General features: G+C 42.7%; 4 protein-coding genes across 8 annotated transcripts; all 4 read left to right on the top strand.

Annotated features, from left to right (window-relative positions):
* The first annotated feature begins 91 nt into the window (after positions 1–91).
* rnf183 (ring finger protein 183) lies at positions 92–7,247 on the top strand. 3 transcript variants are annotated; one of them, XM_086112865.1, is made up of 5 exons: positions 92–126; positions 211–642; positions 798–918; positions 999–1,203; positions 4,701–7,247. In XM_086112865.1, the coding sequence occupies exons 2-5, from the start codon at positions 632–634 to the stop codon at positions 5,645–5,647; spliced, it is 1,284 nt and encodes a 427-aa protein (XP_085968991.1). In that variant the 5' UTR covers positions 92–126; positions 211–631; the 3' UTR covers positions 5,648–7,247. The 3 variants fall into 3 exon arrangements, with proteins under 3 accessions (XP_085968991.1, XP_085968992.1, XP_085968993.1); XM_086112866.1 differs by having other exon boundaries at positions 211–637; positions 798–1,203; XM_086112867.1 differs by lacking the exon at positions 92–126 and having other exon boundaries at positions 622–637.
* Positions 7,248–10,045: 2,798 nt separating this feature from the next.
* LOC147203888 (uncharacterized) lies at positions 10,046–12,179 on the top strand. The gene is made up of 2 exons (XM_086112868.1): positions 10,046–10,712; positions 11,158–12,179. The coding sequence occupies exons 1-2, from the start codon at positions 10,131–10,133 to the stop codon at positions 11,206–11,208; spliced, it is 633 nt and encodes a 210-aa protein (XP_085968994.1). The 5' UTR covers positions 10,046–10,130; the 3' UTR covers positions 11,209–12,179.
* Positions 12,180–12,631: 452 nt separating this feature from the next.
* mgat1a (alpha-1,3-mannosyl-glycoprotein 2-beta-N-acetylglucosaminyltransferase a) lies at positions 12,632–16,448 on the top strand. 3 transcript variants are annotated; one of them, XM_086112864.1, is made up of 4 exons: positions 12,632–13,171; positions 13,301–13,368; positions 13,638–14,279; positions 15,112–16,448. In XM_086112864.1, exons 3-4 carry the CDS (start codon positions 13,671–13,673, stop codon positions 15,802–15,804), a joined length of 1,302 nt encoding a protein of 433 aa, XP_085968990.1. In that variant the 5' UTR covers positions 12,632–13,171; positions 13,301–13,368; positions 13,638–13,670; the 3' UTR covers positions 15,805–16,448. The 3 variants fall into 3 exon arrangements, with proteins under 3 accessions (XP_085968990.1, XP_085968989.1, XP_085968988.1); XM_086112863.1 differs by having other exon boundaries at positions 12,632–13,368; XM_086112862.1 differs by lacking the exon at positions 13,301–13,368 and having other exon boundaries at positions 12,633–13,171.
* Positions 16,449–17,471: 1,023 nt separating this feature from the next.
* sh3bp5la (SH3-binding domain protein 5-like, a) lies at positions 17,472–23,129 on the top strand. Its single transcript, XM_086114465.1, has 6 exons — positions 17,472–18,157; positions 18,796–18,858; positions 19,130–19,258; positions 20,094–20,258; positions 20,349–20,522; positions 21,115–23,129. Exons 1-6 carry the CDS (start codon positions 17,918–17,920, stop codon positions 21,598–21,600), a joined length of 1,257 nt encoding a protein of 418 aa, XP_085970591.1. The 5' UTR covers positions 17,472–17,917; the 3' UTR covers positions 21,601–23,129.
* The last annotated feature ends 428 nt before the right edge of the window (positions 23,130–23,557 follow it).

Genomic DNA, 23,557 nt, shown 5'->3' with positions numbered 1-23,557 from the left:
TCCTTTATCCCGACGCCTCGGTCGTCATGGGGTGGGGGGGTGTGGGGGGGATAAACATGTTGATGTGCGTGTTATTATGTGTTAGTGTACACTGCACCCTAAGCAGGTGGCGTGACCTCCATCACCGTAAGTTGTTAGCGCTCTGCAGTTGCAGCTTGCGATCAGAGCTCTTGCGACATAACTTTTTTTTTTTTTTCAATTCTCATTCAGGTGCCTGGGCGCAGGTGCGCATACCTGCGAGTGTGTATGCGTGCACGTGCGGTAATAGTCGAACACGGGATGTTGCTTGGCTTAAAAAGTAGATCTTTGTTCAAAAGAGGTTGATTCCCCCTGATTTAAATATTTTGTTTTTTGCAAAGCAAGCCATGTGATTCAAATCCAGAGTTAGGAAGCATAATTTCCCCCACTTTGAATTGATTTGAACTGTGTAACTGTGTGGTTTAGATGTTTATCCACAGTGTTCCCAGCACATGGAGTGATGGCGAGCATCGGTAAATCGCACGACGGCGACACAGAGGTATGACGGGTATGAAGTGTCGGCCGACTGTTGCCTTGTCCTTGATTTGTATCACACATGACGCTGCCTGGGCAAATATGCGGCCAACTTAACATCCATCACACCTGACAGCCGATGGAGGTCAGGTACCTGCTGGAGCTACTCAACATGTAGTACAACTGACTATGATTATCGTCATATTTTTTATTCAAAGAAATTAAAATTACGAGATTGTCAATATTCATTCAAGGTAGGAATATTATGGCGTAAAGTCAAAATAACACGAAGTAACCATTGCCAGGTTTCAAACAGGACATTCTCAGAGGGAAGTGGCCGCTGAGCTTCGAGTGTCACAGTGGTTCGCACCGAGACTGGAAGCGTCACAGAAAGTTATACAAGTGGATATTCTTGGAAATGAAACGGTGAGTAGTGTACATATAAAATGTTAGGTCGAGCCTGACTGACATGTGCCTCATGCACACACACACACACGGCGGAGCAGGTCCGACTGGTTCGACCAGAGGTGGCTGCCAGGCGGGCAGGAGATGGGGGGGCGTGCCCCTCCCCGAGAAGGCGGTTCTGGCTCACAGTGAGAAAACAAGACATAACTGCGAGACTTAGAAGGAAGGAGGAAGGCCAGCGCAGCCCAGTTTTACAATGTCAGGTGCACCCATGGAGCTGCTGTGGATGTGAGACTTCCTCCACAGGTGTGTTTTGATTATATTACTTTTTTGCAGTGATGGAAAGTAAATTATAAATTCTTGATTTCTGTACATTATTTTTTTTTACTTTTACGCCGTATATTTGTTTACATTGACGTAGTCTCCTGCTAATCTGAAAATGCACTATCAAATTAAGGCAAGGTTGTTGTTTTTTTCTGTTGTCAGCTAATGTTGCATTTTTGTAACTCAGTTCACAAGGTGAGCAAATATGTTCTGAGAGCTTGCCCGGTGATTTTATTTTCCCATTTCCTTCTTCACAATGCAACACAATTGAAAATAGAGGGAAATTCTGCGTGCAGAAATATTTTTATTGGTTATCAAAACCATTATTGTGTATAATTGATGGTAAAATTCGTTTTTACTTTTGTACATTTCAGCCTGTACTTTATTATTATTTTTAAGGCTTAATGTGTTGAATCAGTACTTCTCCTTTTGCCAGTCCCTTTTTTTTTGGACAGAATTATTTGTACTTCTACTTAAGCACACAGTTTGAATACTGTGGCCACCCCTGCTATATATATATATACGTATGGAGTATATACACATGCTTTGTCTTTGTTCCTCTGTGTACTTCTGACCTTCTGATTCAGTTCAAATTTCCAATTCCAAACAACAAAGTGGAGTTTTAAAGCTCCGGGCTCATGAATACACTTCTTGCACACAAACAGATTACACTAATTGGAAATGCCAGTAAACTGGTTGACTTCCAGAATGTTATCATTTCCCCAATAAAACTGAATGACCTACATGAAAACTTCATATCAAGATTATACCAAGCAAAATGATCATGTGATCCGATTGATAACAATTCGCTAGTGGCTCAAATCCAAAAATGAGCCACCCTCATTCAATGAAAGACAAAGCACTCATGTTCAAAAGTATAAAACAGTAATTAAAGAAAGAAAAACACAGACATATTAGACAAAATAAACACAAAGATGAAATGGAAACATACACAGCTCGATTAAAAAAAATACTCAAACATGAAAAAGAAAATTCAAAAAATTATTTGAAATTGGTGCAAAAAATTATGATGAAATCAAATGATGCAAGATTCATCATAATTAGAAAATAGTGCAATACTATGATAATATTAGAAAATGATAAAATAAATACTGATATATACATGGAAATATGTACATTAGAAAAGAATACAAAAATATGAAATTTGGAAAATATTGCAATCGGGCAAACATCCATCCATTTTCTAATACGTTTATCCTCACAAGGACGTGCTGGAGCCTATCCCAGCTGTCTTCGAGGTACACCCTGAACGGATTGCCAGCCAATCGCAGGGCACACATAGACACACCCGTTCACATTCACACGAGGCACAATTTAGAGTGTTCCATTAACCTGCCATGCATGTTTTTGGAATGTGGGAGGAAACCGGAGTACCCGGAGAATCCCCACGCAGGCACTGGGAGCACATACAAACTCCCCACTGGAAGGCCGTGGCCTGGAATCGAACCCTCCACCTCTGCACTGTCAGGCTGGCTATGAAAAAATACACAAAAATATATTTTTAAAAAATATATGTACAACGGTATTGGTTGAAAAATACATAGATCTAATGAAAAAAAATAAAATTAGACCAAATTTTATGAAGGAAAATCCCAAAACATGAGATGAGCTGCTGCAGTTTGTGTCTTTCACTATATACCGTCGTAGCAATAATGGCAATTTGAAAGAATACGTAGCTTCTCCAGTTTTATCATAATTTGTCATAAACCGTTTAATACCTGGACAAATTGCAATTCGGGCCACGGGGGTGGTCGTGGCTCAGAGGTACAGAAGAGCCTTAAACAGTAAATCTGATACATTACTTGTATCTCAAGGCACTACTGTACTCACTTTCTGAGTATTCTATCAATCTCCAAACCTCACTTTCTGAGATGTTTGGCCCAATGCTGTATGGAAGAAACGGGAAAAGTCCTGCCCCCTCAAAATTGGAACTAGACCTTGTTTGAGACCCCTTGAAGGATATGGAGAACTATAGTGTGCTCACAATGACGTTAACACACGATATAGTTCTCAGTAGCTCAATTCTTCTTTTCCATCACTGGTACCCTACAAATAAAAAGTTTGGTCTGACTCTAAGGCATACCTTGTACAGAATATTTTGGTTGAATTCATGTTAAATTTGAAAATGTTCAGGTCACAGTGGATGCAGCTGATTTTAGTGGAGCAAATTCAGGTTTGGGCTGTAATCTGAAGCACTTCCACCGCTGGCATGCACAATGACGTCTGTGTAGTATATCTTGAAAAACAAATAGATCCTACGAGCTAACCAAAAAGTCAACGTAAACGCTGAAACAATGTTGGGTGTCACTGGGCCGGATGCCTCCTGCTTATTTCCTGCTTTGCCAGTTGTTGGCAGTCAACGGTTTGTGGTGTTGTCTGCGGACACGCTTGACTGGTAAACGGCAAAGCGGAGACACAGCTTAGACTACAATATTAGATGGAAAATAAACAAATATTTGACAACAATTACGTAAACTACAAAGGGAAAAAGATGTCCAAAATATTAGAGCAACAGGAGTAGAGAAGAAATATTTGACAAATTAAAATATATTTTTTAAATTACAATGAATATAGATTTGATTAAAAATAACAACAAAACTATCAAGAATTATGCACACATTAAGAAAAATATTGGATGTTTGTGTAATATAAAAATATTAGAAAATAAAATCCCCAAACCAAAAATATTCGATGCAAAATAAGCAAGTCATACAAGACTACAGAAAAAAATATATATATAAAAACCTAAATATTACACCAAATATTAGAAACAAATACAATACGAGGCCCAAAACATTAAAATTGAATATTAGACACAATTACTAGAAAGTAATGAAAACAAATATTGGGCCAAAAACATTCAACAAATATTAGATAGTAATAAATGAATATTGTGCCTAGAATATTAACCACACATATTTTTTAAATCATTTAAAAATATTAGACACGTTCATTGGAAAATCAAAACAATTTCTTGGTCACAAGAGGAAAACTATTAGACCAAAATATAAGAAAATCGTAGCACAATATTAGGCCCGAGATAATAAACAGAGAATTGGAATCAATAATGAAATACTACACAAAAATATTCGAAATTTGAATGCAAATATTTTGGAAAAATATTCAAAAACAAAAATAAAAAACATTTACAGAATGATCTAAAGGTATTCGGCTCAAAGATTTTCACTTAAAAACAATTCAAAATGTCTGACAAAATTATTGCAAACAAAATCAAATATTAAACCAAAAACATATGAAAATTCTCAGACAGTATTAGGACCAATTTATCAGAAATTTTAAAGTACCGTAACACAAAACTACTCGACAAAAATATTGGAAAATTTATTAAAATATTAAACCAAGAATGTGAGACAAATATATTATCAAACCATACAAAAATATGACACCCGAAATATTTTCCTTTGCAAGCTGTTTTAGGTTTGTGTTGTTGTCAACAGAACCCCTTGACCGGCAATCACAGACGGCCGACATGAGCGACGAGCGGGAGAGGCGGCGGGCCCGTCGGAGTCACAGCCAAGATGCCCGGCCGCCCGGCAACGTCAAGCCCCGCATGGACAACCGTCGCCCGCAAAATTCCAGAAGGTCCAGGAGCTCCGACTCTGAGCGAGGTCGGCGGAGAGAGCAGCGCTTGGGCGAGCCCAACCAGCACCGGCGTCGTCGCCAGCACGGCAGGAGCGGCGACGCCGGCCACCGCCACCGGCCGCCCGAGGAGAGCGACGGCGAGGAGCCCGAGTGCGCCATCTGCTTCTGTTCCTACGACAACACCTTCAAGACGCCCAAGCTGCTGACCTGCGGGCACACCTTCTGCCTGGAGTGCCTGGCACGCATCAACGTGAGCGCCCCCGAAATCAAGGCGCTGTCGTGCCCCGTGTGTCGCGAGATCACCGACATCCCGCACGGCCAGGACCTGCCCCGCTTGGGCAACAACCAGGACATCATCGGCAGGCTACCGCCCGAGATGCGCAGCGCCAAATCCATCCGCTTCAAACGCAGCAAGGGCAAGCTCCTCTTGAAGAATCCGGAGCCCAGCAGCCCCGCCAACGTCGGGGTCCTCGCCCTGCCGCAGAAGAGCCATGAGGCCCAGGCGGCCCCCGCCGACACTGTGCATCTGGAGGCCATGGAGGGCGGCGTGGCGCCCGCTACCGTGGTGGACGTGGGGCGCCCGCCCAACAGGGTGCGCGGGCGCATTCGCCGCTTTTTCCGCTCAGACCGCTGCTACTACATCACGGTAGCCAGCGTCGTCACCATCACGGTGGTGCTCTTGCTGGTGGGCATCCTGGCCTTTGTTATCATACCCAACGTGACCGCCAGACCGAGGCCACCGCCCGGGAACCAGACGGCACGCCCGCCGCCTCCACGGGACGCTTTCACTACAGGACCGTAACGTGGGTTGCAAAATTTCAGGGATTGTCATGGGAATTAGTCGGAATAAACCTAATTTACCAAAATGGAGGCTGGCTCTTAACAGGCGACTAAACTAATTCGCTGCTCACCAAAATTTGGGGATTCGGTTAGGCATTGGCCGGTTACCCGGATGCTGCGGTTTTAAAAAGTCATGTATTTTTTAAAAAAATACTAAAACATTCCCTCATGAGTTCTTATTTTTGTTCAGTGTTTCAGTACTTTTTGCACAACTTGCTGTTTGACAAGGCCCACTGATATGCCTTTCTGGATGGTGCATAGTCTTTTTTTTTTTTTTTTGTCCATCCATACATCCATTTTCTGATCCGCTTATCCTCACAAAGGTCAGGGGGCGTGCTGGAGCCTATCCCAGCTGTCTTCGGACAGTAGGCAGGGTACACCCTGAACCGGTTTCCCAGCCAATCGCAGGGCACACATTGACGAACGACCATCCGCGCTCACACTCACACGCAGGGACAATTTAGAGTGTTCAATTAGCCTGCCATGCATGTTTTTTGTGGGAGAAAACTGGAGTACCCAGAGAAAACCCACGCAGACGCGGGAAGAATATGCAAACTCCACACAGGAAGGCCGGAGCCGGAATTGAACGCTGCACCTCTGCACTGTGAGGCCGACGTGCTAACCAGTCAACCACCTGGCCGCCCCGCTTTCGTGAAATGGGGAATAAAATGCAATTTTGCACAGATGACAAAACGTTTACCGGTATATTTATGCTTGAATAAGATCCCTTTCCATCAAATGACCAACTTAATTCCCATGGAAATTTCCCAGAATGCTCTAGCCCTGTTCAAACCTTTTTTTACGCTAAGCACTACTGCTTCACGTGTTTGGTGAGGTGAAGAAATGAAGCCAAACAAGGACGGTGACATTTTTCGAATGGAGGCAGCACAGACTTCAAACTGCACGCACAGTGGAATAAAACTGTGAAAGCCAAAGATGAGAGACAGCATTGTGAACAACTACAAAGTATTGTTTATGGACCAGCTACCTGTACATAGCCATACTGTACGTATATTTGTGATTTTTATTGTAAATACCCTATCTGTAAATATTCAATCGTAGCCACTGAAGATATCACCTATATATGTTATATGTTTAGCTTAAAACTTTGTATCATAGACAGGTCGACTTTGACACTAGTCTCTGTCCTGAACATCTGCTGAAGTACTTGAAACAAAGAATGTAGTGTGAAGTTTAGATTCTATTTTCACTTGGTTAATTAACAGCCCCCCGAGGGTTTTCTTGCCTCCTCCACCTCGTAAAAGTCCCTGAAGGCTGTCAAGTGCCTTCGAAGAGGAACCCTAATCTCAAGATTTGTGGACCAGCAGATATGGTCTGTACTTTGTCAAAATGCCAAGATCGAACTGCATTGACCTTTCTTTGTTTCTGATTTTTACATGAGGGGAAGGACTGCCCGCCCCTAATTCATATAATTAACATACTATGCCTATATGTACGTGTGACTGTAGTTGCTCGGGGCTTCCTGATGAAATCTGAGACTCACAGGAGCCCGAATCGATTCGTGTTGTGCCCTGAAAGTTCAGTAAAACATCTTGCAAGAACTTCTCCATTTCTAGCCTCTGACTTTTGCACATCAACTCAGCCCGAATCAAACAAACACGCGGAGGACCTGGGGAAGTGGAGAACGGTCAAGGGATCCCGCCCTGTCGACAACAACACGCTTCCCCCTGTTTGATCAACCTCCAACACCACCCATCGGATTTACTTTTGCAGGGATACTTACCAGACCCACTGGCCATGAGTGAAAATCCATCATATAGAGACCACGAAAACTACTTTTTAAATATAGTTTTAGGCCACCTGTATGCTTTTATTAAAAGATTTAAACTTAAGAACACACCCATGTATTTCTTCGCAACTGTTCGCTCGCTGTCAAAAATGGTAGACACTCACTTCCACAGGTCTTCAAATAAGAGGATAATTAGTCGGGGGGGGGGGGGGTTCAGTATTTAAACACCAAAATATTTAGCCAAATCATATCATTTATAAACTATATAAATTTATAAGTTAGTTGTTAGCTTAATGCTAACATACTGTATAATGCAAAAGATGATTGGGTAGATTCAATGCTGAATTAGCATATATGTTACGGTGATTATGAAACTTTGAAGAAGTGTTACTTCAACACATGTAGCACAAATCTCTGCTCTGTGGGAATGACAACTATTTAAAAAAAAAACCTTTTAAAAAAAAACAATATAGCCAGGGAGAGCCAAATATTTGGAAATTATACAAATAAAGGCTAAACAAAAAAAGACCATAAATCTTGAACACTACAAAAATAGTGACAAACACTAGTACAATTTTTTTATTACACAACTGATTAGTTGTACAGATTTAGCATGCTAACGATATAGCCACGACGCTAGACCTCCCTCTTTCTAGCAGAGTTGCTCGTTTTAGCTGGTGTTCAGATCTCATTTGGCCAAAGCGAAGCAGGCCAAAATATAAATGACATGAACAGTGTAAATATATTATTGTGTCTAATCCAATGATTTTATTGTAAAATACAGATGATTGCAAACTTGTACTCTGTATTTTTTTTCACTAAAAACAATAACAAAAAGCTGCCTGGCTAATATGGACCTTTTGTGGAATGTGTCATGTGCAATCTGGACAATACTGTACTTTGTTTCCCTAATAGAGGCCAAACCTGTATTCACATCATCATCATCATCTTATTATTCTTGAGCCATGTGAGCATGTGTTCGAGTCTGGTAAACACACAAGCCACAAGACTTGAGTTTCAAGTGAGTTTCTCTTTGCTCCCTCGCAGGGAACCAAACCAGTCCGACACACGGTGAGTGATGGCTTTATCTGGATTCTTCAGCTTTTGACACCAAGGAGATGGAGAGATGGGTGAGACAAAATGCACTGTCACAAAGCAGAAGTTGAAAAATATAAGAGGTAAGAATTCATGGCAAATTTGCCATTGAATCTTTTTGTAGGAAAAGCGGAAATTCGATGTGTTTGGTCTGTAACAGTGGAAAAGTACTGTTTACAATGTCATTAAGGATTCCACCTTGGGGCTGTACTATAGCTTCTAGACTTCCAAACTAAGATTTGTGATTTGAGTGCCTTATATTTGATCTCATCGCCCTACACAACATGCAGCAGTTTGGTAAATAATTCATTCAAAATAAAGAGGCTTCCAGCTGTTTGTTACTACTCCCAGTTGAAGTTTACTGCCAAACAAAACATCGAACAAAGAGCTGCATATTAAAAATCATAACCTTTACGTCAGGGAGCTTGATGCAAACACATAATGGATGGGAGAATGACTAATATTACTGAGGAGTGACCGTCTTCATAGAGAGTACAGTATACCCATACAGTATGTCTAATCCATGCTGCCCCCAGGTGGCCAAGCGGCACATAACAGAATGAGCAACACTGTCGGTAGACTAAAGCAATAGCACAATGCTACTTTTCTGACAAAAACTACATTTAAATAAATGTTGGTTGCTTTTGGTGGGAGATCGGAATGTAATTATTGCATTTCCACGTGGAAAGATTATTTGAGATAGATTTTTTTTAGTGGAAAAATGGATGCAACGTCATCTGTTAAAGCAACCCACCCACAGCCAGATTTCAATTCTCTCCTTTCACCGAGAATATCCAGAGGGTTTTATCTTGTCACGATAATAGCATAGTTGCTGAAGTCGCATGTGAAAAAAAAACATTTCAAGAGTTGTGACCTGGTGACTGAAAATCTACACAGACAAAAATAACCATTTTTAGCAAGTGCACATTGTTTTGGTTCTTGTGCCAGTCAGTTAAAACGTGTGTGTGTGTGTGTGCGTGTATTGTATACACACGCACACCTGTTGGCCTCAAGGTGCAGGGTCAGATTCGGGCTCTGGCCTTCCTGTGTGGAGTCTCCATGTTCTGCCTGTGCCTGCGTGGGGTTTCTCCACATACTCCAGTTTCCTCCCCCCAAAAAACATGCATGGCAAGTTGATTGGGCACTCCAAATTTGTCTGTGTGCCCGGCGATTTAGGGTGTCCTCCACCTACTGCCCGAAAACAGCTGAGATAGGCTCCAGCATGCTTGAGGTTAAGTGGATTAGAAAATGGATAGATAGATATACAACCATAACCAATTACTTTAAAAACAAGTTTATATTTTGAATTCAATTTAGTTTTCAATGAATATTAATCATGAATCACATCAATTTTACAATATATTTTACTCTGTGTTCCACTTGGGAATAAATTATACTATAATATCTGTTCTATATTTATCGTCTCCGTATTAAAATGACACCGTCACCCCTCCCGGACTTTGCCAACAAGTAGGTCAGTCTTCCCATGAAGATCCCCCCCCCCCCCCCCCCTCATCCTCCTCCTACCCTGTAACCACCACCGGGAGACAGAGCAGAGGTTGAAAGAGTCAGCCGAGACTTGTGGACCCCGCCGTCCGCCATGGCTTCGACTCCCTCCGCCTCAGCCCTCACTTCCGTGCTTCGATGTCGCGGCACACTGTGGACCAGGAATCCGCCCAGCAAGAGAAGCTCCTCCTCGGCGTACGGCCCAGCGCTGGTCGGCGGAACTCGGCGCGACTCGCTCGGCCGTGGCAAGAGCGTTTTGTCGGCGTGCCGACTGTCCGTGCGGTACGATTTACCACCGCGGGAGGGCGGCGGGGCCCACCCTTTGAGAAAGCCGAGGAGAGGGGTCCCGGAGGCGGGCTCTTTCGCAGCGGCGCCGAGCGGCCTCGGAGCGAGCATGGGACGGCCCGTCGGTACTCGTCAACCTGCCGCTGGCGTCGTCGTCACACGGCTGCTTCGACCATGTCAAATGAAAGTGTTCGTACGGGACGCGTGTGAGCAGCCCCAGTGCGGGGTTTGGGGAGTGTGCCGTGACGGTGGAGAGACGACGCCGTCTTTCGTGGAAGTCAGATGGTTGACTTTGAGAAGCACCTGCCGCTCTCTTCAACTTCTGCTGACCCACGTTGTGTTACGAAGGCTGGCCATGCTCTGCGGATGCGCCAGGGGGCGCCATCGCAAGGTGACGCACAACAACAACAATTTTGTACAACAAAAATAGTTTTTAAAAATGAAAATATTTTAGGAAAATGATACAAAGCAGACAACAACAACAAAAAAATCTAAATTGTGAAATTAGAAGGGACAATACATTATTCCTAAAATCATTAGCCCAAAACTACAAAAATGTTTGATGAGATCATAAATTATGCCAAGCAAGTAAGAGGAGACATTCCTCAAAAAATATATATTTTCATTCATGTAAAACATTTGATAACGTTTAAAATATTAAGTAAATATTTTAAATAGTTAGGGAGAATGTCCACAAAAGACAAAGCGTCCTACACAAACTGGTATGCGACAGGCAAAGGTTGTTTTTGCCAGCACCTTTAAACGTTTTTTTTAATATTTGCATGAAATCTATATTCACTAACATTCATCTTCTCTGTTTTTCTCTTTTCTGACAGATTAAGAGAGATGATTCCCGACATAAACCTCCCAAAAGCGGACCTGACTGATAGTCCAAGGCCTTGAAGTTGACACACTGTGACCCGTCTTATTTATTGACTTTGTGTGTGTGTGTGTGTGTTTGTGTGCGTGTGTGTGTTTGGAATATTTCAGTAAACACCCTCAACATGAGGTCCAGAACATTTTGGTCATTTTCTGTCCACGAGTCTAACACATGGTGGTGCAGGTGTTCCTAAAGTTGCTGCCTGCGTGTGTATTTTGCACATTTGGACTTTAACCTATTGATCAGGAAAAAAAAAAGGTGAGCATTTTTCCATTGGCGAACAGAAAGAAATACTTGCAACAAGAGGTAAAAAACATGTCGAAAAAAATGTTCTTTGTCTGCTGCTGGTGATTGCAAAAAAGTGCCTTAAATTGCTTAACTTGACACTTTAAATTCATTTTTACGATTGAGACACTGAGAACTAGAGTGGATTAACTCCACTGAGTTAGTCCGCTCGAGTTCTCAATACCCACTAAAATATGCAGAGTTGTTTCCATAGCACACTCACTGGGTAGAAATGGATTTTTAGCAGATTGGATTATGTTTTACCCCTTGTTAGATCAAAATCTTGATTGTGCTGTGTTGGGTCAAATTCTCAACCCAATGTACTGGGGTATAAATAACCCAGCATTGGTTTGGTCCCTTTTTGACCCCAGTGTTGGGTTATCCATTTCACTCAATTTGGGTTACTTTGGACCCAGCAACTTTAAGATTGTGGCTCAGTTGGATTGAAAATAATGACGTAGGCTTCTTAGGGTGAACAAGTTGTCCTGACTCATGTAAGCAAGCCTCAAGCGTATAAAAATAGTTGTCACCTGGAATGAATTTGATGCCTGGCAACATGGAAAATGTTCAAGACTTGGACAGTACCCAGTAATCAGCTAATGTGATGTTCCAGTGCACTTTTACGTCATTTCTGCTCAGTTTTCTTGTGGCTTGCGTGGCATTTACACTATTAAAAATGAGATGAATGCTTAACGTGCCTTTCAATTGCTTCCTATGGAGTGCATAAAAACTCACAATATTGTAGAGGGGGGAAAAAAGCTCAAAATTATGTTTTTCCTCCAAAATAACAACAGTGACAAAGAAATAGGCTTGGCCATGGATTCTCTTGTCATCTGTTCCTATTAGATCAGTGGCGCAAAATATCATAGCCTACATGTATGTAGTTGACAATGCTGTGTCCACCTGAGGGGGCTGAAAAGTAATGTTTCTTGATGAAGATGTGTTGCTTTTTATATTGTAACATGACAATATTGTGGAAAATTTAAGATTGATATTGCCGTTATTATTAAATCTGTAGTTGTGAACCACTGATGGATACAGAGAACATGTAAACGCCACACTGGAAGGCCGAAGCCAGAATCTAACCCTGCAACTCTGCACTGTCTATATACAATATATTTTTATTTATTATTGTTTTTCATGGATTTTTTAGCACGGTGATACTCTGGTTTCCTCCCACATTCCAAAAACATGCTTGGCAGGTTATGGTTAAACACTTAGGTGTTGATTGTGAGCGCCAATGATTGTTTCTGTGTGCCCTGCCATTAGCTGACAATCAGTTCAGGGTGTACTACGCCTAACAATGGCTCTGATAGTCTCCAACACGCCTTGTGAGGATAAGCAGATGAGAAAATGGATGGCTGTTTTTCAAGTTGTTTTTATTTCCGGCATTCATTTTCGAGGGGGAAGCATCGCGCAACGTCTGAAGTTGAGAAGAGGGCGTGGCTGAAGCAGGAAGTTGTCCAGTCTGAATTCGTCGCTCTCCGCCTCCCCCAACTAAAGTTATTGGGCGCGTGTTGCTGTAAGTCCAACTTCACTGGCCAGCGCTGACATGTTGCTTCGGCCGCCGTGAAAAGTTTTTCGAAAACGACCTCGCGACGTCTCCACTCGCCGTTTGTCCAAGAAAAAGTGGCTGGATAGAGAAAATGGTCAAAAAGAGATTAAGCGACGGCTCTGTTTTCCAGGTAATGATCCAGTCTAATGCGAAACCGGTTCGTCTTTTCTAAACAGATCCAAATGTCAGCACAACTTCGAAAAAACGGCTTATTCTGCGATTTTGTGTGTGTGTGTGTGTGTGTGTGTGTGTGGAAAAGAGCGTTTTGTTTCGCGTTCGGCAGCCGCTTGTGAGCAGTCGAGTCAACTTCCCGGTTATGATCAGGACGTAAGTTGAAGTGTGAAAAGAATGTAAATGTCTCACTGTCTGGGTTTTTGTTGGTCAAGGGTCACTGACTGCTGACGTGTTAACTGGGAAATGTGCATAATCTTTTTCTTTTAAAAAAAATACAACTTTGAGAAAAATATTTAAGAAATGCTGTTTGCTTCCCCCCATGAAAATTAGCAATTGTTAAATAATATAGCTGATTCATCTAAAATGTGACTTCAAAATCCTACGGGGGAAAAAACAAACAGCTTGTTCTTCCCTCTTTGCAGCCTCTTTTTTGTATGGTTTGATTTGGGCGGGCTATGCGCTGTCAGCGAGGTTCTGTGATCCTGTACGGCACCTTGCTGTTCCTCATCTGGAACGCCGTGCTGGTTCTGTTCCTGCGGGCCAGACTTCCAGACCAAGGGACGAAGCGAGTGCCCAACAATGACGATAACACTGATGTGGTGGGCGAAGTGCTGCACGTGGCCGACATGTTGGAGAAGGAGCTGGAGAGTCAGAAGAAAATCCTAATGCAGATCCAAAAACTCAAGCCCGGGCGGTGGGCCGGGCAGAAGAAGAAACTGAAGCCGATGCTGCCCCCCGACCCCATCATTCCTGTCCTGGTGATGGCCTGCAACCGGGTGACGGTGCGGCGCTGCCTTGACAAACTGATCGAATATCGACCCTCGGCCGAGCTTTTCCCCATCATTGTGAGTCAGGACTGCGGCCACGCCGAGACGGCTGATGTCATCCGCTCATATGGAAGCACGGTTACTCATCTGATGCAGCTTGACTTGGCCGATGTGGTGGTGCCGCCAGAGCACAAAATGTTTCAGGGCTACTACAAGATCTCCAGACATTACCGCTGGGCTCTCAATCAAATCTTCCGCAGTTATTCGGCCGTCATCATCGTGGAAGATGACCTTGAGGTATTTATCCAAGTCTTGTTTGAAAAAGCGTCTAAAAATGATATGACTCATAAAATTGAGAATTTTGTGTAGAATAAATTGATTTTTCATTCTCAAGATTTCAGCTTTTTCTGAAATATGCTATTCTTTTTCTTTTTTAGCAAAATAAAGCATAAATGTTTCCCCCCCAAAACATTAATGAAAAAGATGACAATTTTCTTTAAAAAAAAAAAAAGAAATTTAATTTCGAAGAAATACTACCGTTATTTTTTCCTTGGAAAAAACAAAACAAAACAAAACTATTCTCATGAGAGTATTATACACATCAGATGTTTTCAATTGGGGGAAAACAGCTGAAGGTGTTCCTTAAAATCAGATTCATTGGTGTAAAACTGTCGACTTTTTTTCTCAAATATTGTACTTGTTTCTCAAAACAAAACGCTCCCCCAAAAAATAGCAAAGAAAAAATGCTTCTTAGAGAGATGGCAACGCATTTTTACAGCATTATTTTTTTTTAAATTGGATATATCTAGATTTTTTTTCATGGATTCTGAATCTGCCCTTTTTTTCTTCTTGATCATATCAGGTTTTTATCATAATAATAGAAATGTGTAGTATAGTAATATTTAGTAATTTATTAATTAGGGGTCAGGTTCAACAAAGGGTTGGCGCAATAACCCTTCACACAAATGCCATAAAGTTATGAAACTCACACAATAAATGTAAATGTGAAGCGAATAGCAAATAATGGATCTTCACAAGTAAGCCAATTTGGCAACTTTCTTTCTCCAACAAAAGTTTGATCCTCCGCCTATTTTGTATGCCCAAGTGACACTCCACTGTCTTCCTTCAGGTTGCACCAGATTTCTTCGAGTACTTCCGCGCCACTCTGCCACTGCTCCGGTCGGACCAGAGTCTGTGGTGCGTGTCGGCCTGGAATGACAACGGCCGGCAAGGCTTCGTGGACCCGTCGGGCTCTCGCCTACTCTACCGAACTGACTTTTTCCCGGGCTTGGGCTGGATGCTGCTCCGCGAGCACTGGGAGGAGCTGGAGCCCACGTGGCCCGCAGCTTTCTGGGACGACTGGATGCGCAAACCGGAGCAGCGGCGTGGCCGCGCTTGCATCCGGCCCGAGATCTCACGCACGCTGACATTCGGCCGGCAGGGTGTGAGCCTGGGTCAGTTCTTCGACAAGTACCTCCAATACATTAAACTCAATTCGGATTTTGTGCCTTTCACCCAACTGAATTTAACCTACTTGAAGGAGGACGTGTACAAAAAGAGCTTCCAGAAGGAGGTTTATGATGCCCCTGCTGTCACTTTTGAGGACATCCAACAGGGAGCGCTGGAGGGTGGCGGGCCCTTCCGCCTGCAGTACTCCAGCAAGGACAGCTTCAAAGTATTTGCCCAAAGTCTGGGCATCATGAACGATTTCAAGTCTGGCGTGCCAAGGACCGGCTACAGAGGCGTGGTCACAGTCTTCTTGAAAGGACGCAGGATCTACATAGCTCCGCCTCCGGGATGGACAGAGTACGATCCCAGTTGAAACTGACTGCTGCCGCGACATAACATAAAGCACAAAAAAATGAAATAAGTGTTTGGCATACAAGCGGTCCAAAGCTTTTTTTCCTCATTGTTTTTGCGTGTTAGTTGATGAGAGAGCATTTTTATTGATGTTTCCAATGACCAGTATGAGCTGCCATGGATAATTCAACAGATATACATTATTTGTAGTAAATAATTAATTTTGGGGCCTATTAAGTGAAATTTCCTGTGGAACACTGGTTTGGGAATTACGGGTCTCATAATGGCTTCATGCCAATTCACTCAGGTAATCTGTGAATGAAATGTTCCGATTGCTCTGCTCAACTGCTGTAATTCCACTACAGATCATTTTTTATATATAATTTAAAATGATAAGATAACCTTTATTTGTCCCACACTGGGGAAATTTCAATGCTTTAGTGGTTTCGCTGTGATAATCAAATGTTGTGGATGTTACCAGAATATTTCTGTGTTTGGGCATTTTGTAATAAATGAAAACAACTCGATTTGTTTTATTTTTAATTTTACCCTTCTGATGTTTTGTTTCCACAGAACAGGACATCCATGACATGTATTTTTTTCTGACTATCTGGTTCATTTTATGCATTGGCCCAAACTTAAAGATTCACCTGTATCAAAACATTTCATAGTTGTTTCTCTTTACTTTTGTGGCGATGTGGAAGAGCTGCTGGCGTCACTATGATTACAATGAAAAAAGAAATAGGAATGGATTGAGGTATATACTATACACATACACTACTCACAAAAAGTTAGAGACATTTGGTTTTTGGTTGAAATTTCAGGCCGGGCCTAAAATGCATTAAAACCTTTCCAGGCAAACTGTGACCTCCTCTCAGTTTTTGGATGTACATGTCCAACTGTTAAATGTTTCAGTACTTTTTTAAACAAGTTGCTGTTCTCTAATGAGGAGCTGAATGAAAACATTTCACAAGTGGTGTTTGATCCTTGAATCGACCAATAATCATGGTTCAATTACGACATTAAACAGTCGACCTCATCATGCTATTCACATGTTGACGTAATTTTATCAAGACGACCCCAAACAATGGATCAACAGCACCTTGCCATTGTGATGCTTCAAACAAGACATTCTCAAACGGAACTGGCCACCGAGGTTAGAGTGTCATCTGTAGGTTGCAACAGAAATACTGAGATACTGGAAGAGTCACAGAAAGATGTAAAAGTGGGCGTTCTTTGGCCACATCCCATGCTGATGACCGCTACATTGTGAATAATGCCCCGAGAAACCGGATGATGGCGGAAATAAGCAGTGCATCTTTCTACTTAAATATCTCACGTTCATGATGTGATATCAATGTAGCGTGAACTTTTGACATTGTTCATACATTCCACCCGAAATCCAAATATCCCTAACATTTGGTGAATAGTCTATAATTAGATGGTAGTTCTCATTCAAGGCAGACACTACTGCTTATCGCTACTTCCGCGTGTCTCCGTAAACTCTGTTGGGCCATACTTTTCGAAATACTTTTCCTGCTGTTTCGCTTTATTTCCAATGATATTGTGAGGCACGAAGAGATCTATTCGAAATAAGCATTTAAAAAATAGAACCTTAATGGGTGAACAAATTCGAAATTCACCTCTATTCAAACCAGACGTTTATTTACACGTAGCTACGGAATCCGTGTCAGTCCGAACTTCATCTGTTCTCAAAACTGCACCTCTGCTCCTTCGCTTGACTTCAGTGACGATGGAAAACTGCATCCGCCAGCTAGTTCGTTAGCTAACCTCGAATAACTCAATAATGACGCGTTTTAGTGTAAACAACGGTGAACGGTCTCGTAATGCCGTTGCGTCGTCTTATTTACGACACAAAGAAGAGCGTGGACATGTTAGTGACGTTCCAGTCCTGCTATAGCGCGACAATGTGCGGGTTAGATTAGCTCCGGTTGCTCAGTGACTCGGTGTGATTTGATATGGCAGCTCCGGAACCACCTAGCATCCACCACAGCTCGGCCCATTATCTCATTTGTTCACACTTGATGACAATAAACCTTTTGAAAGTGTATCCGGTGTATGACTAAAAGTTACGGCGTCGACCCTTTTGGCATTTGTTAACGAAACCGCCTGGCATGGAGCCAGGCGACTTGCGGGAGAGCCCCGCCGGTTCCGGAGAGTCCGATGCCGGCGACTGGAGGGAGGTTCGGCCCGGCGGGGAGGACGAAGGGAAAGCCGCCCACATTGAGCCTATGGCGGCCACGGAGATGTCACCGAGAGACACCTGCCGCCATGACGTCGGGGGCAATAAAGCAACTAAAACGGGCGACCAGCTTCACAGCCCTTACGACGACGAGCTGGACCCCCGAATACAGGTACATACGTTGTAACCAAGTTTAGGTGCACTTAAGTATTTGTACTTCTACCTCAGTAAAGAATGTGAGTATTTCCTCACTTCTACTTAGAGGACACTTCATTAGGTACATTTACACTATACTATACAACTTGAAATCTGCATTAACCATGCTAGCAATGCTAAATTTTGGGGCAAAGCATCCGAAATTATCGTGGTATTACAAGGTTTTTGTTGAAAATATTTACTTAAATAATCTTCCAATCAGGAATGTATAATTTATCTTTCCAATATCGTCATTGCATCCCCTGCCAGGGCCGATTCTAGGTTTAGAACGAGGTTTTGGGGTGTTACAGACATGTCTATGTGTGTGACAAAGACCGGAGGACAGGGGGCTGTATGTGGGGTTTAGTCTGAATTTTTTTTTTTTTTTTTTTTACAATATAGTACTATCAGAACATATGAGTTTTATTGACAAAAATGGTGTAGCTCATGCGAGATTACAATTATTCATAAATTACACAACTTTGTCTGAAAAATATGTCTGTCACAATTTGTATGACTTTTTAATCTGTAAAAATTGTTGTAAGGTAACGGTTTTTTTTCTTTGAAAAAATAAATCATTGCTTGACAGAAAAACATTTCCTTTTCCCCTCCCAGGAAGAGTTGGAGCACTTAAATGAAGCCAGCGCTGAAATCAACAAACTTGAGCTGGAATTAGATGTAAGTTAACGACAATGACTTGAATCTTGAGTTACTTTATTTTTTTTGTGTGTGAATTTCTACTGCTAAAACATTCGCTTCATCTTCCCATATGCTACTTATCAATATGCTCATTCCATCTATCGTAACAGTGAAACCAGAGAGCTTTGTGTTACATGCTAATAATTTGAACGTGCTGGAGTGCTTCCTGTCACACTCAAGTGCAAAATGCAATCATGGGATCCACTTCAGAGGAATCTAATCTTCTGCCTCTGGTGGTTCTCCCATCCAGGATGCCCGGTCGGGATACCGCAAGATTCTCACAGAGTCTGCTCGGAAGCTAAATGCTCACAGCTCTCAACTGGGTACCTGCATCGAGAAGGCCAGGCCCTACTACGAGGCCCGGCGGTTGGCCAAGGAGGTGGGCACAAGAAAAAAACAACACCTTTTCTCATTTTACATTGTTAGCAGTTATTTAGTTCACCTATATGACAATTCACAATGACATTGCATGTTAAAGCTTCTTGAAAACGAAATGTTCTGTGTGTAGAGAGTGGTCCCCCTCTGTCTGATAACACTAAGGAACAATGCGATAAAAAAAAAACTGTTGAATTCGATATGTATGTGATTTGAACTAAACTTAGCATGATGATATTAGAATTGTATGGATTTTTTTTCCCCACTACAAAATTCCGCTGATTAGATGGAGTAAGACTTGGCAGCTTTTTACAATTGGACTCAGCCACAGCCACGTGGCAACTTTTTTGTCACAATTGAAACAGTGCAATCAGAGGTGTGTACAGACCCCAATAGCTCAGTACTAACAAAATCTGGAAAGAGGAATAAGAAAACCTGTATTTGTCTCACAATTGAGAAATTCCCAATTTACAACAACGAAGTGACGAAGAAAGCTAACGTAGAAGACATTAAGAGAAAACGGCGATCCTATACCTCAAAAACTTGACATGATAGAATATCAGTTCTGGATTCTGCAACCAAAAATGATTAAAAACAACTGTTAGACCTAACTCAACAAAAATTGTGTTCCCAATTGTAATGTGTTTGCTGGTCCCCGTCTGTCAAGTCTGATGACGTGTGTGCGTGTGTGTGTGTCTGGTCTCATATTGTGTGTGGTGGACTCCTTGTGACGTCTGACAACGTGTCTGTGTGTGGTGGATGTCCTGTTTAAAGTCTGATGTTTTTGGCGGTCCCCGTGTGTCGGATCTAAAAATGTGTGTGCTGTGGTCCTTGCGTAGGCTCAGCAGGAGACCCAGAAGGCAGCGCTGAGCTATGAGCGTGCTGTCTCCATGCATACGGCGGCTCGGGAGATGGTGTACGTGGCGGAACAGGGCCTCATGGCGGACGGAAAGAACACCTTGGACCCAACCTGGCAAGAGATGCTCAACCACGCAACCTCCAAGGTGACAACACACACACACACACACGCACGCACAGAAATTCCCCTGTGTGTGTGGGTGTGTCTTGCTGACTGTCTCCAGCGTGTGTTGCAGGTGAACGAGGCTGAGGAAGAGCGTCTCCGCAGTGAACGTGAACACATGCGCGTCACTCACGCGTGTCAAGAGGCTGAGGCTCGTGTGCAGACTCTGCAGAAGTCGCTGAGGAGAGCCATCCTCAAGTCCAAGCCTTACTTTGAGCTCAAGGCACAATTTAACCACATACTTGAGGTGAGGCGCCGATCGAATGGAGTCACGGGACACGGGGGAGCTCTGAGGAGCTGGCGAGGGTTCCTGGCAATCAACCAATCAGACAATCTACAAAGTGTAGTTTATTTAAGCAATCTTGCAAAAGTCTTAAGAATATGAACACATAAGTGGGATTTAGACCAGGTCATTTTATGCACGATAGCAACTTTGTACACCATGGGACTTTAAGATAAGAAAACCTTTATTAGTCTCGCAATGGAGAAATTCCCAATTCACAGCAGCAAAGTTATGAAAGGAAGAAGTAGAACAACAAAATATAGGAGTTGCTGGAAAGGGAGCCACTCTCGCGGCGCCATTTTGAAGTCAAAATAACAAAAATAACACAACACAACACAACACATAGGAGGAACATTCCGTAGTTGCTCTTAAACGTAATTTCAAGCTTTAATTGAATTTAAGTGTAGGTGTTGGTTGTAAAAACCCTGGGTAGCTGTGTTAGCCACATATACTAATGGAGCCTTTTGTTTGTGTCTTTCTCGTGTGTGTGTGTGTGTGTGTGTGTGTGTGTGTTTGTGTGTGTATGCGCTTTCTTGTGTGCACGCGCGTCCTCCAGGAGCACAAGACCAAAGTTGTCCAGCTGGAGCAGCACGTGTCCAAAGTCAAGACTCGCTACTCCATCGCTCTGAGGAACCTGGAACAGATCAGCGAGCAGATCCATGCTCAAAGGGGCCACGATGCCCCTGTGCCTGGAGGGCGCAGCCCCCCTGTGGGGGCTGAGTCAGACACCTACAAAGAGGGCAGAGCCTGCGGGGGCGCCGGCCCACCACCCAGCGACCGGCCGGACCCGGACAAGGAGCGCGAACGGGCCGGCTCGGACTCCCTGTCTGTCTTCAGCCTGCAGACCATCGCCTCCGATCTGGAGAAGTATGACTCGGTAGAGCACCTGGGCGACCTTAGCGACGCCGGCAGCGTGACGGGCGAGGAGGGCGAGCGGGACCAGAATCGGGTGGCAGAGCGGCGGGATAAGCTGAGCCAAGTTAGCGCCCGCCAGCGCCAACAGGAGTTCTCAAAGCAGCACCACCGCAGCTTCAGCTTGTAGTACTACTACTCTAATCAAGTAAAACTACAAACATGACTGCCGAAGTGTAAATAAGCACTCTCGTGTACGTACACTGAGGCTGTGTTGGGATTCACTCGCGAGCCATCGCATCGTGCCCTATTTCGCCAGTTGGCCATTTTGCAATCAAAAGTAGTGAACAACTAAACGAGGGGATATTTAGTGGACTATCACTATTCAGGAATTTGTCGTGGACTTTTTAGTTCCACTAAATACCATAGTCAAGTAGCATTGTAAGCTAGTTCAAATCTATAATTCATGTGCTACTTAGCTCTCATTCACTGCTGGTGGCTCACCTGGTAGGAATCCTTTACCATTGTACTACCTACTACATGAATTCTTTGGGGTGGGGGGGGGGGTGTATCTGTTTGCAGCACAAGCTAGTTTCAATGTTGACATGCACTTCTCTAAGGGAATCCATTTGCATTGCATGTTAAGACTAATGGGTGGTTAGCATGAAGAAAGATGGGGGGGGGGGGGATTGATCTGTAGCTGTTTATGTAATGCAGTGAAACGTGTCATGTACACCCCCAACCCGCCCATTTTCAGAGTTTACGTATTTACTGGCATTGCTTGATGTTGCACACGTTTTACGAGAATGTTATTTATTCTGGCGGAAACTTGGAGCGCTGATGGCGTTTAACATGCTATATGACGATGCTCTAGTTTTTATTTTCAGCGAAATAACTCAAATGTCTTTATTTCCAATTATGTGTGTGTGTGTGTGTGTATGTGTATATCAGGGAGTAGGATAATAGTGAATGATGAGGAAACAATAGTGATAATAGTGAATGATGAGCAAACAAAATGAATATAATTGAAGATCACACCTCTTACAACATTTGAAATTGCTGTGAAAATTTCAATTAATGCTGAGAATAATATAAGACAAAGCCATGAGAACAAAGTTTGACGAATGTAACAATGTTCTGTGACTGTGCAAAAACTTAGAATTTTGGAGGCTGTCAGACAGATTCATACATTAGTTAGCGTGGAGTCTGACATCAAATTCAGAAACGTATGAAAACTCAAAAATTCTGATTTGGTCGTCAAAGATGGAAAATTCTGATCACACAGTAGAATCTTAATTTTTACCCTTGCACGAATAGTACAAAATTTATTCGTCACGTTTTGTCCAAATTCTGTTATCCTGATTTTATACTTAATATTTTTTTTAATCTAAGATTTTTTTAAATTGATTTTGATTTTTGTGGGGTCAGAGATTGGATTTGTTGAATTGTTCGTCTGTCCCCCCCCCCCCCCCCCCCCCCGCAGGATAATCGTGAGACATGAATCACAATTCTTTTGTCTCAAAATTGTTAACTTTAAATTCAGTGTAATAATCAAAATTATTTAAAAAAAATCCTCCGATCCATTATAAAGATGCCACTCAAACAAGGCAATTTAGTTAGATTTTTTTAACCAGCTCTGTTTATTTTATTTCCTTGTGTGACCTGTTTTTATCCTATGAACAGAACATTGGTAAATATTGATGGACATTTGCCTCCTGAGTTGTTCAGAAAATCCTCACGTTAATATCACACCTTACCTTCATCATCAAATGACATGACTAAAATAGTTGTACATATTGATATTGGACAGTGGAACGTGAGTGCAGGTTGCTCTTGGGGGGGGGGGGGGGTCAAATGGAAGGATGGCGAAAGCAGTGAAGGCGGAAGTAAAGTCTCCCTTGGTCGAGCTGCAATTAGCCATTTATAGAACTATGAGAGCAGAGCCCGGAATAGAAAAAAGAAAGGGTAGCAAAAGCCACAAACAGAAAGAAAAGCCTTGAATAGATTGGGTGAAAGAAGACAAACTGATAAAAGGCTGGAAAAGTCCGGAATAGAATTAAAAAACAACATCCAAATTAAGCCAAGGACGAGTAAAAGGAATAAATAAAATAATGGGAATGATGAATAGAATTAGTTAGGAAAGAAAA

The sequence above is a fragment of the Hippocampus guttulatus genome, chromosome 6 (genome assembly GCF_054856545.1).
Source record: "Hippocampus guttulatus isolate MCC_2025c chromosome 6, RoL_Hgut_1.0, whole genome shotgun sequence".
NCBI lineage: Eukaryota > Metazoa > Chordata > Actinopteri > Syngnathiformes > Syngnathidae > Hippocampus > Hippocampus guttulatus.
The sequence above is the reverse complement of the archived record's forward strand: the minus strand, read 5'-3'. Positions and strand labels throughout refer to the sequence as shown.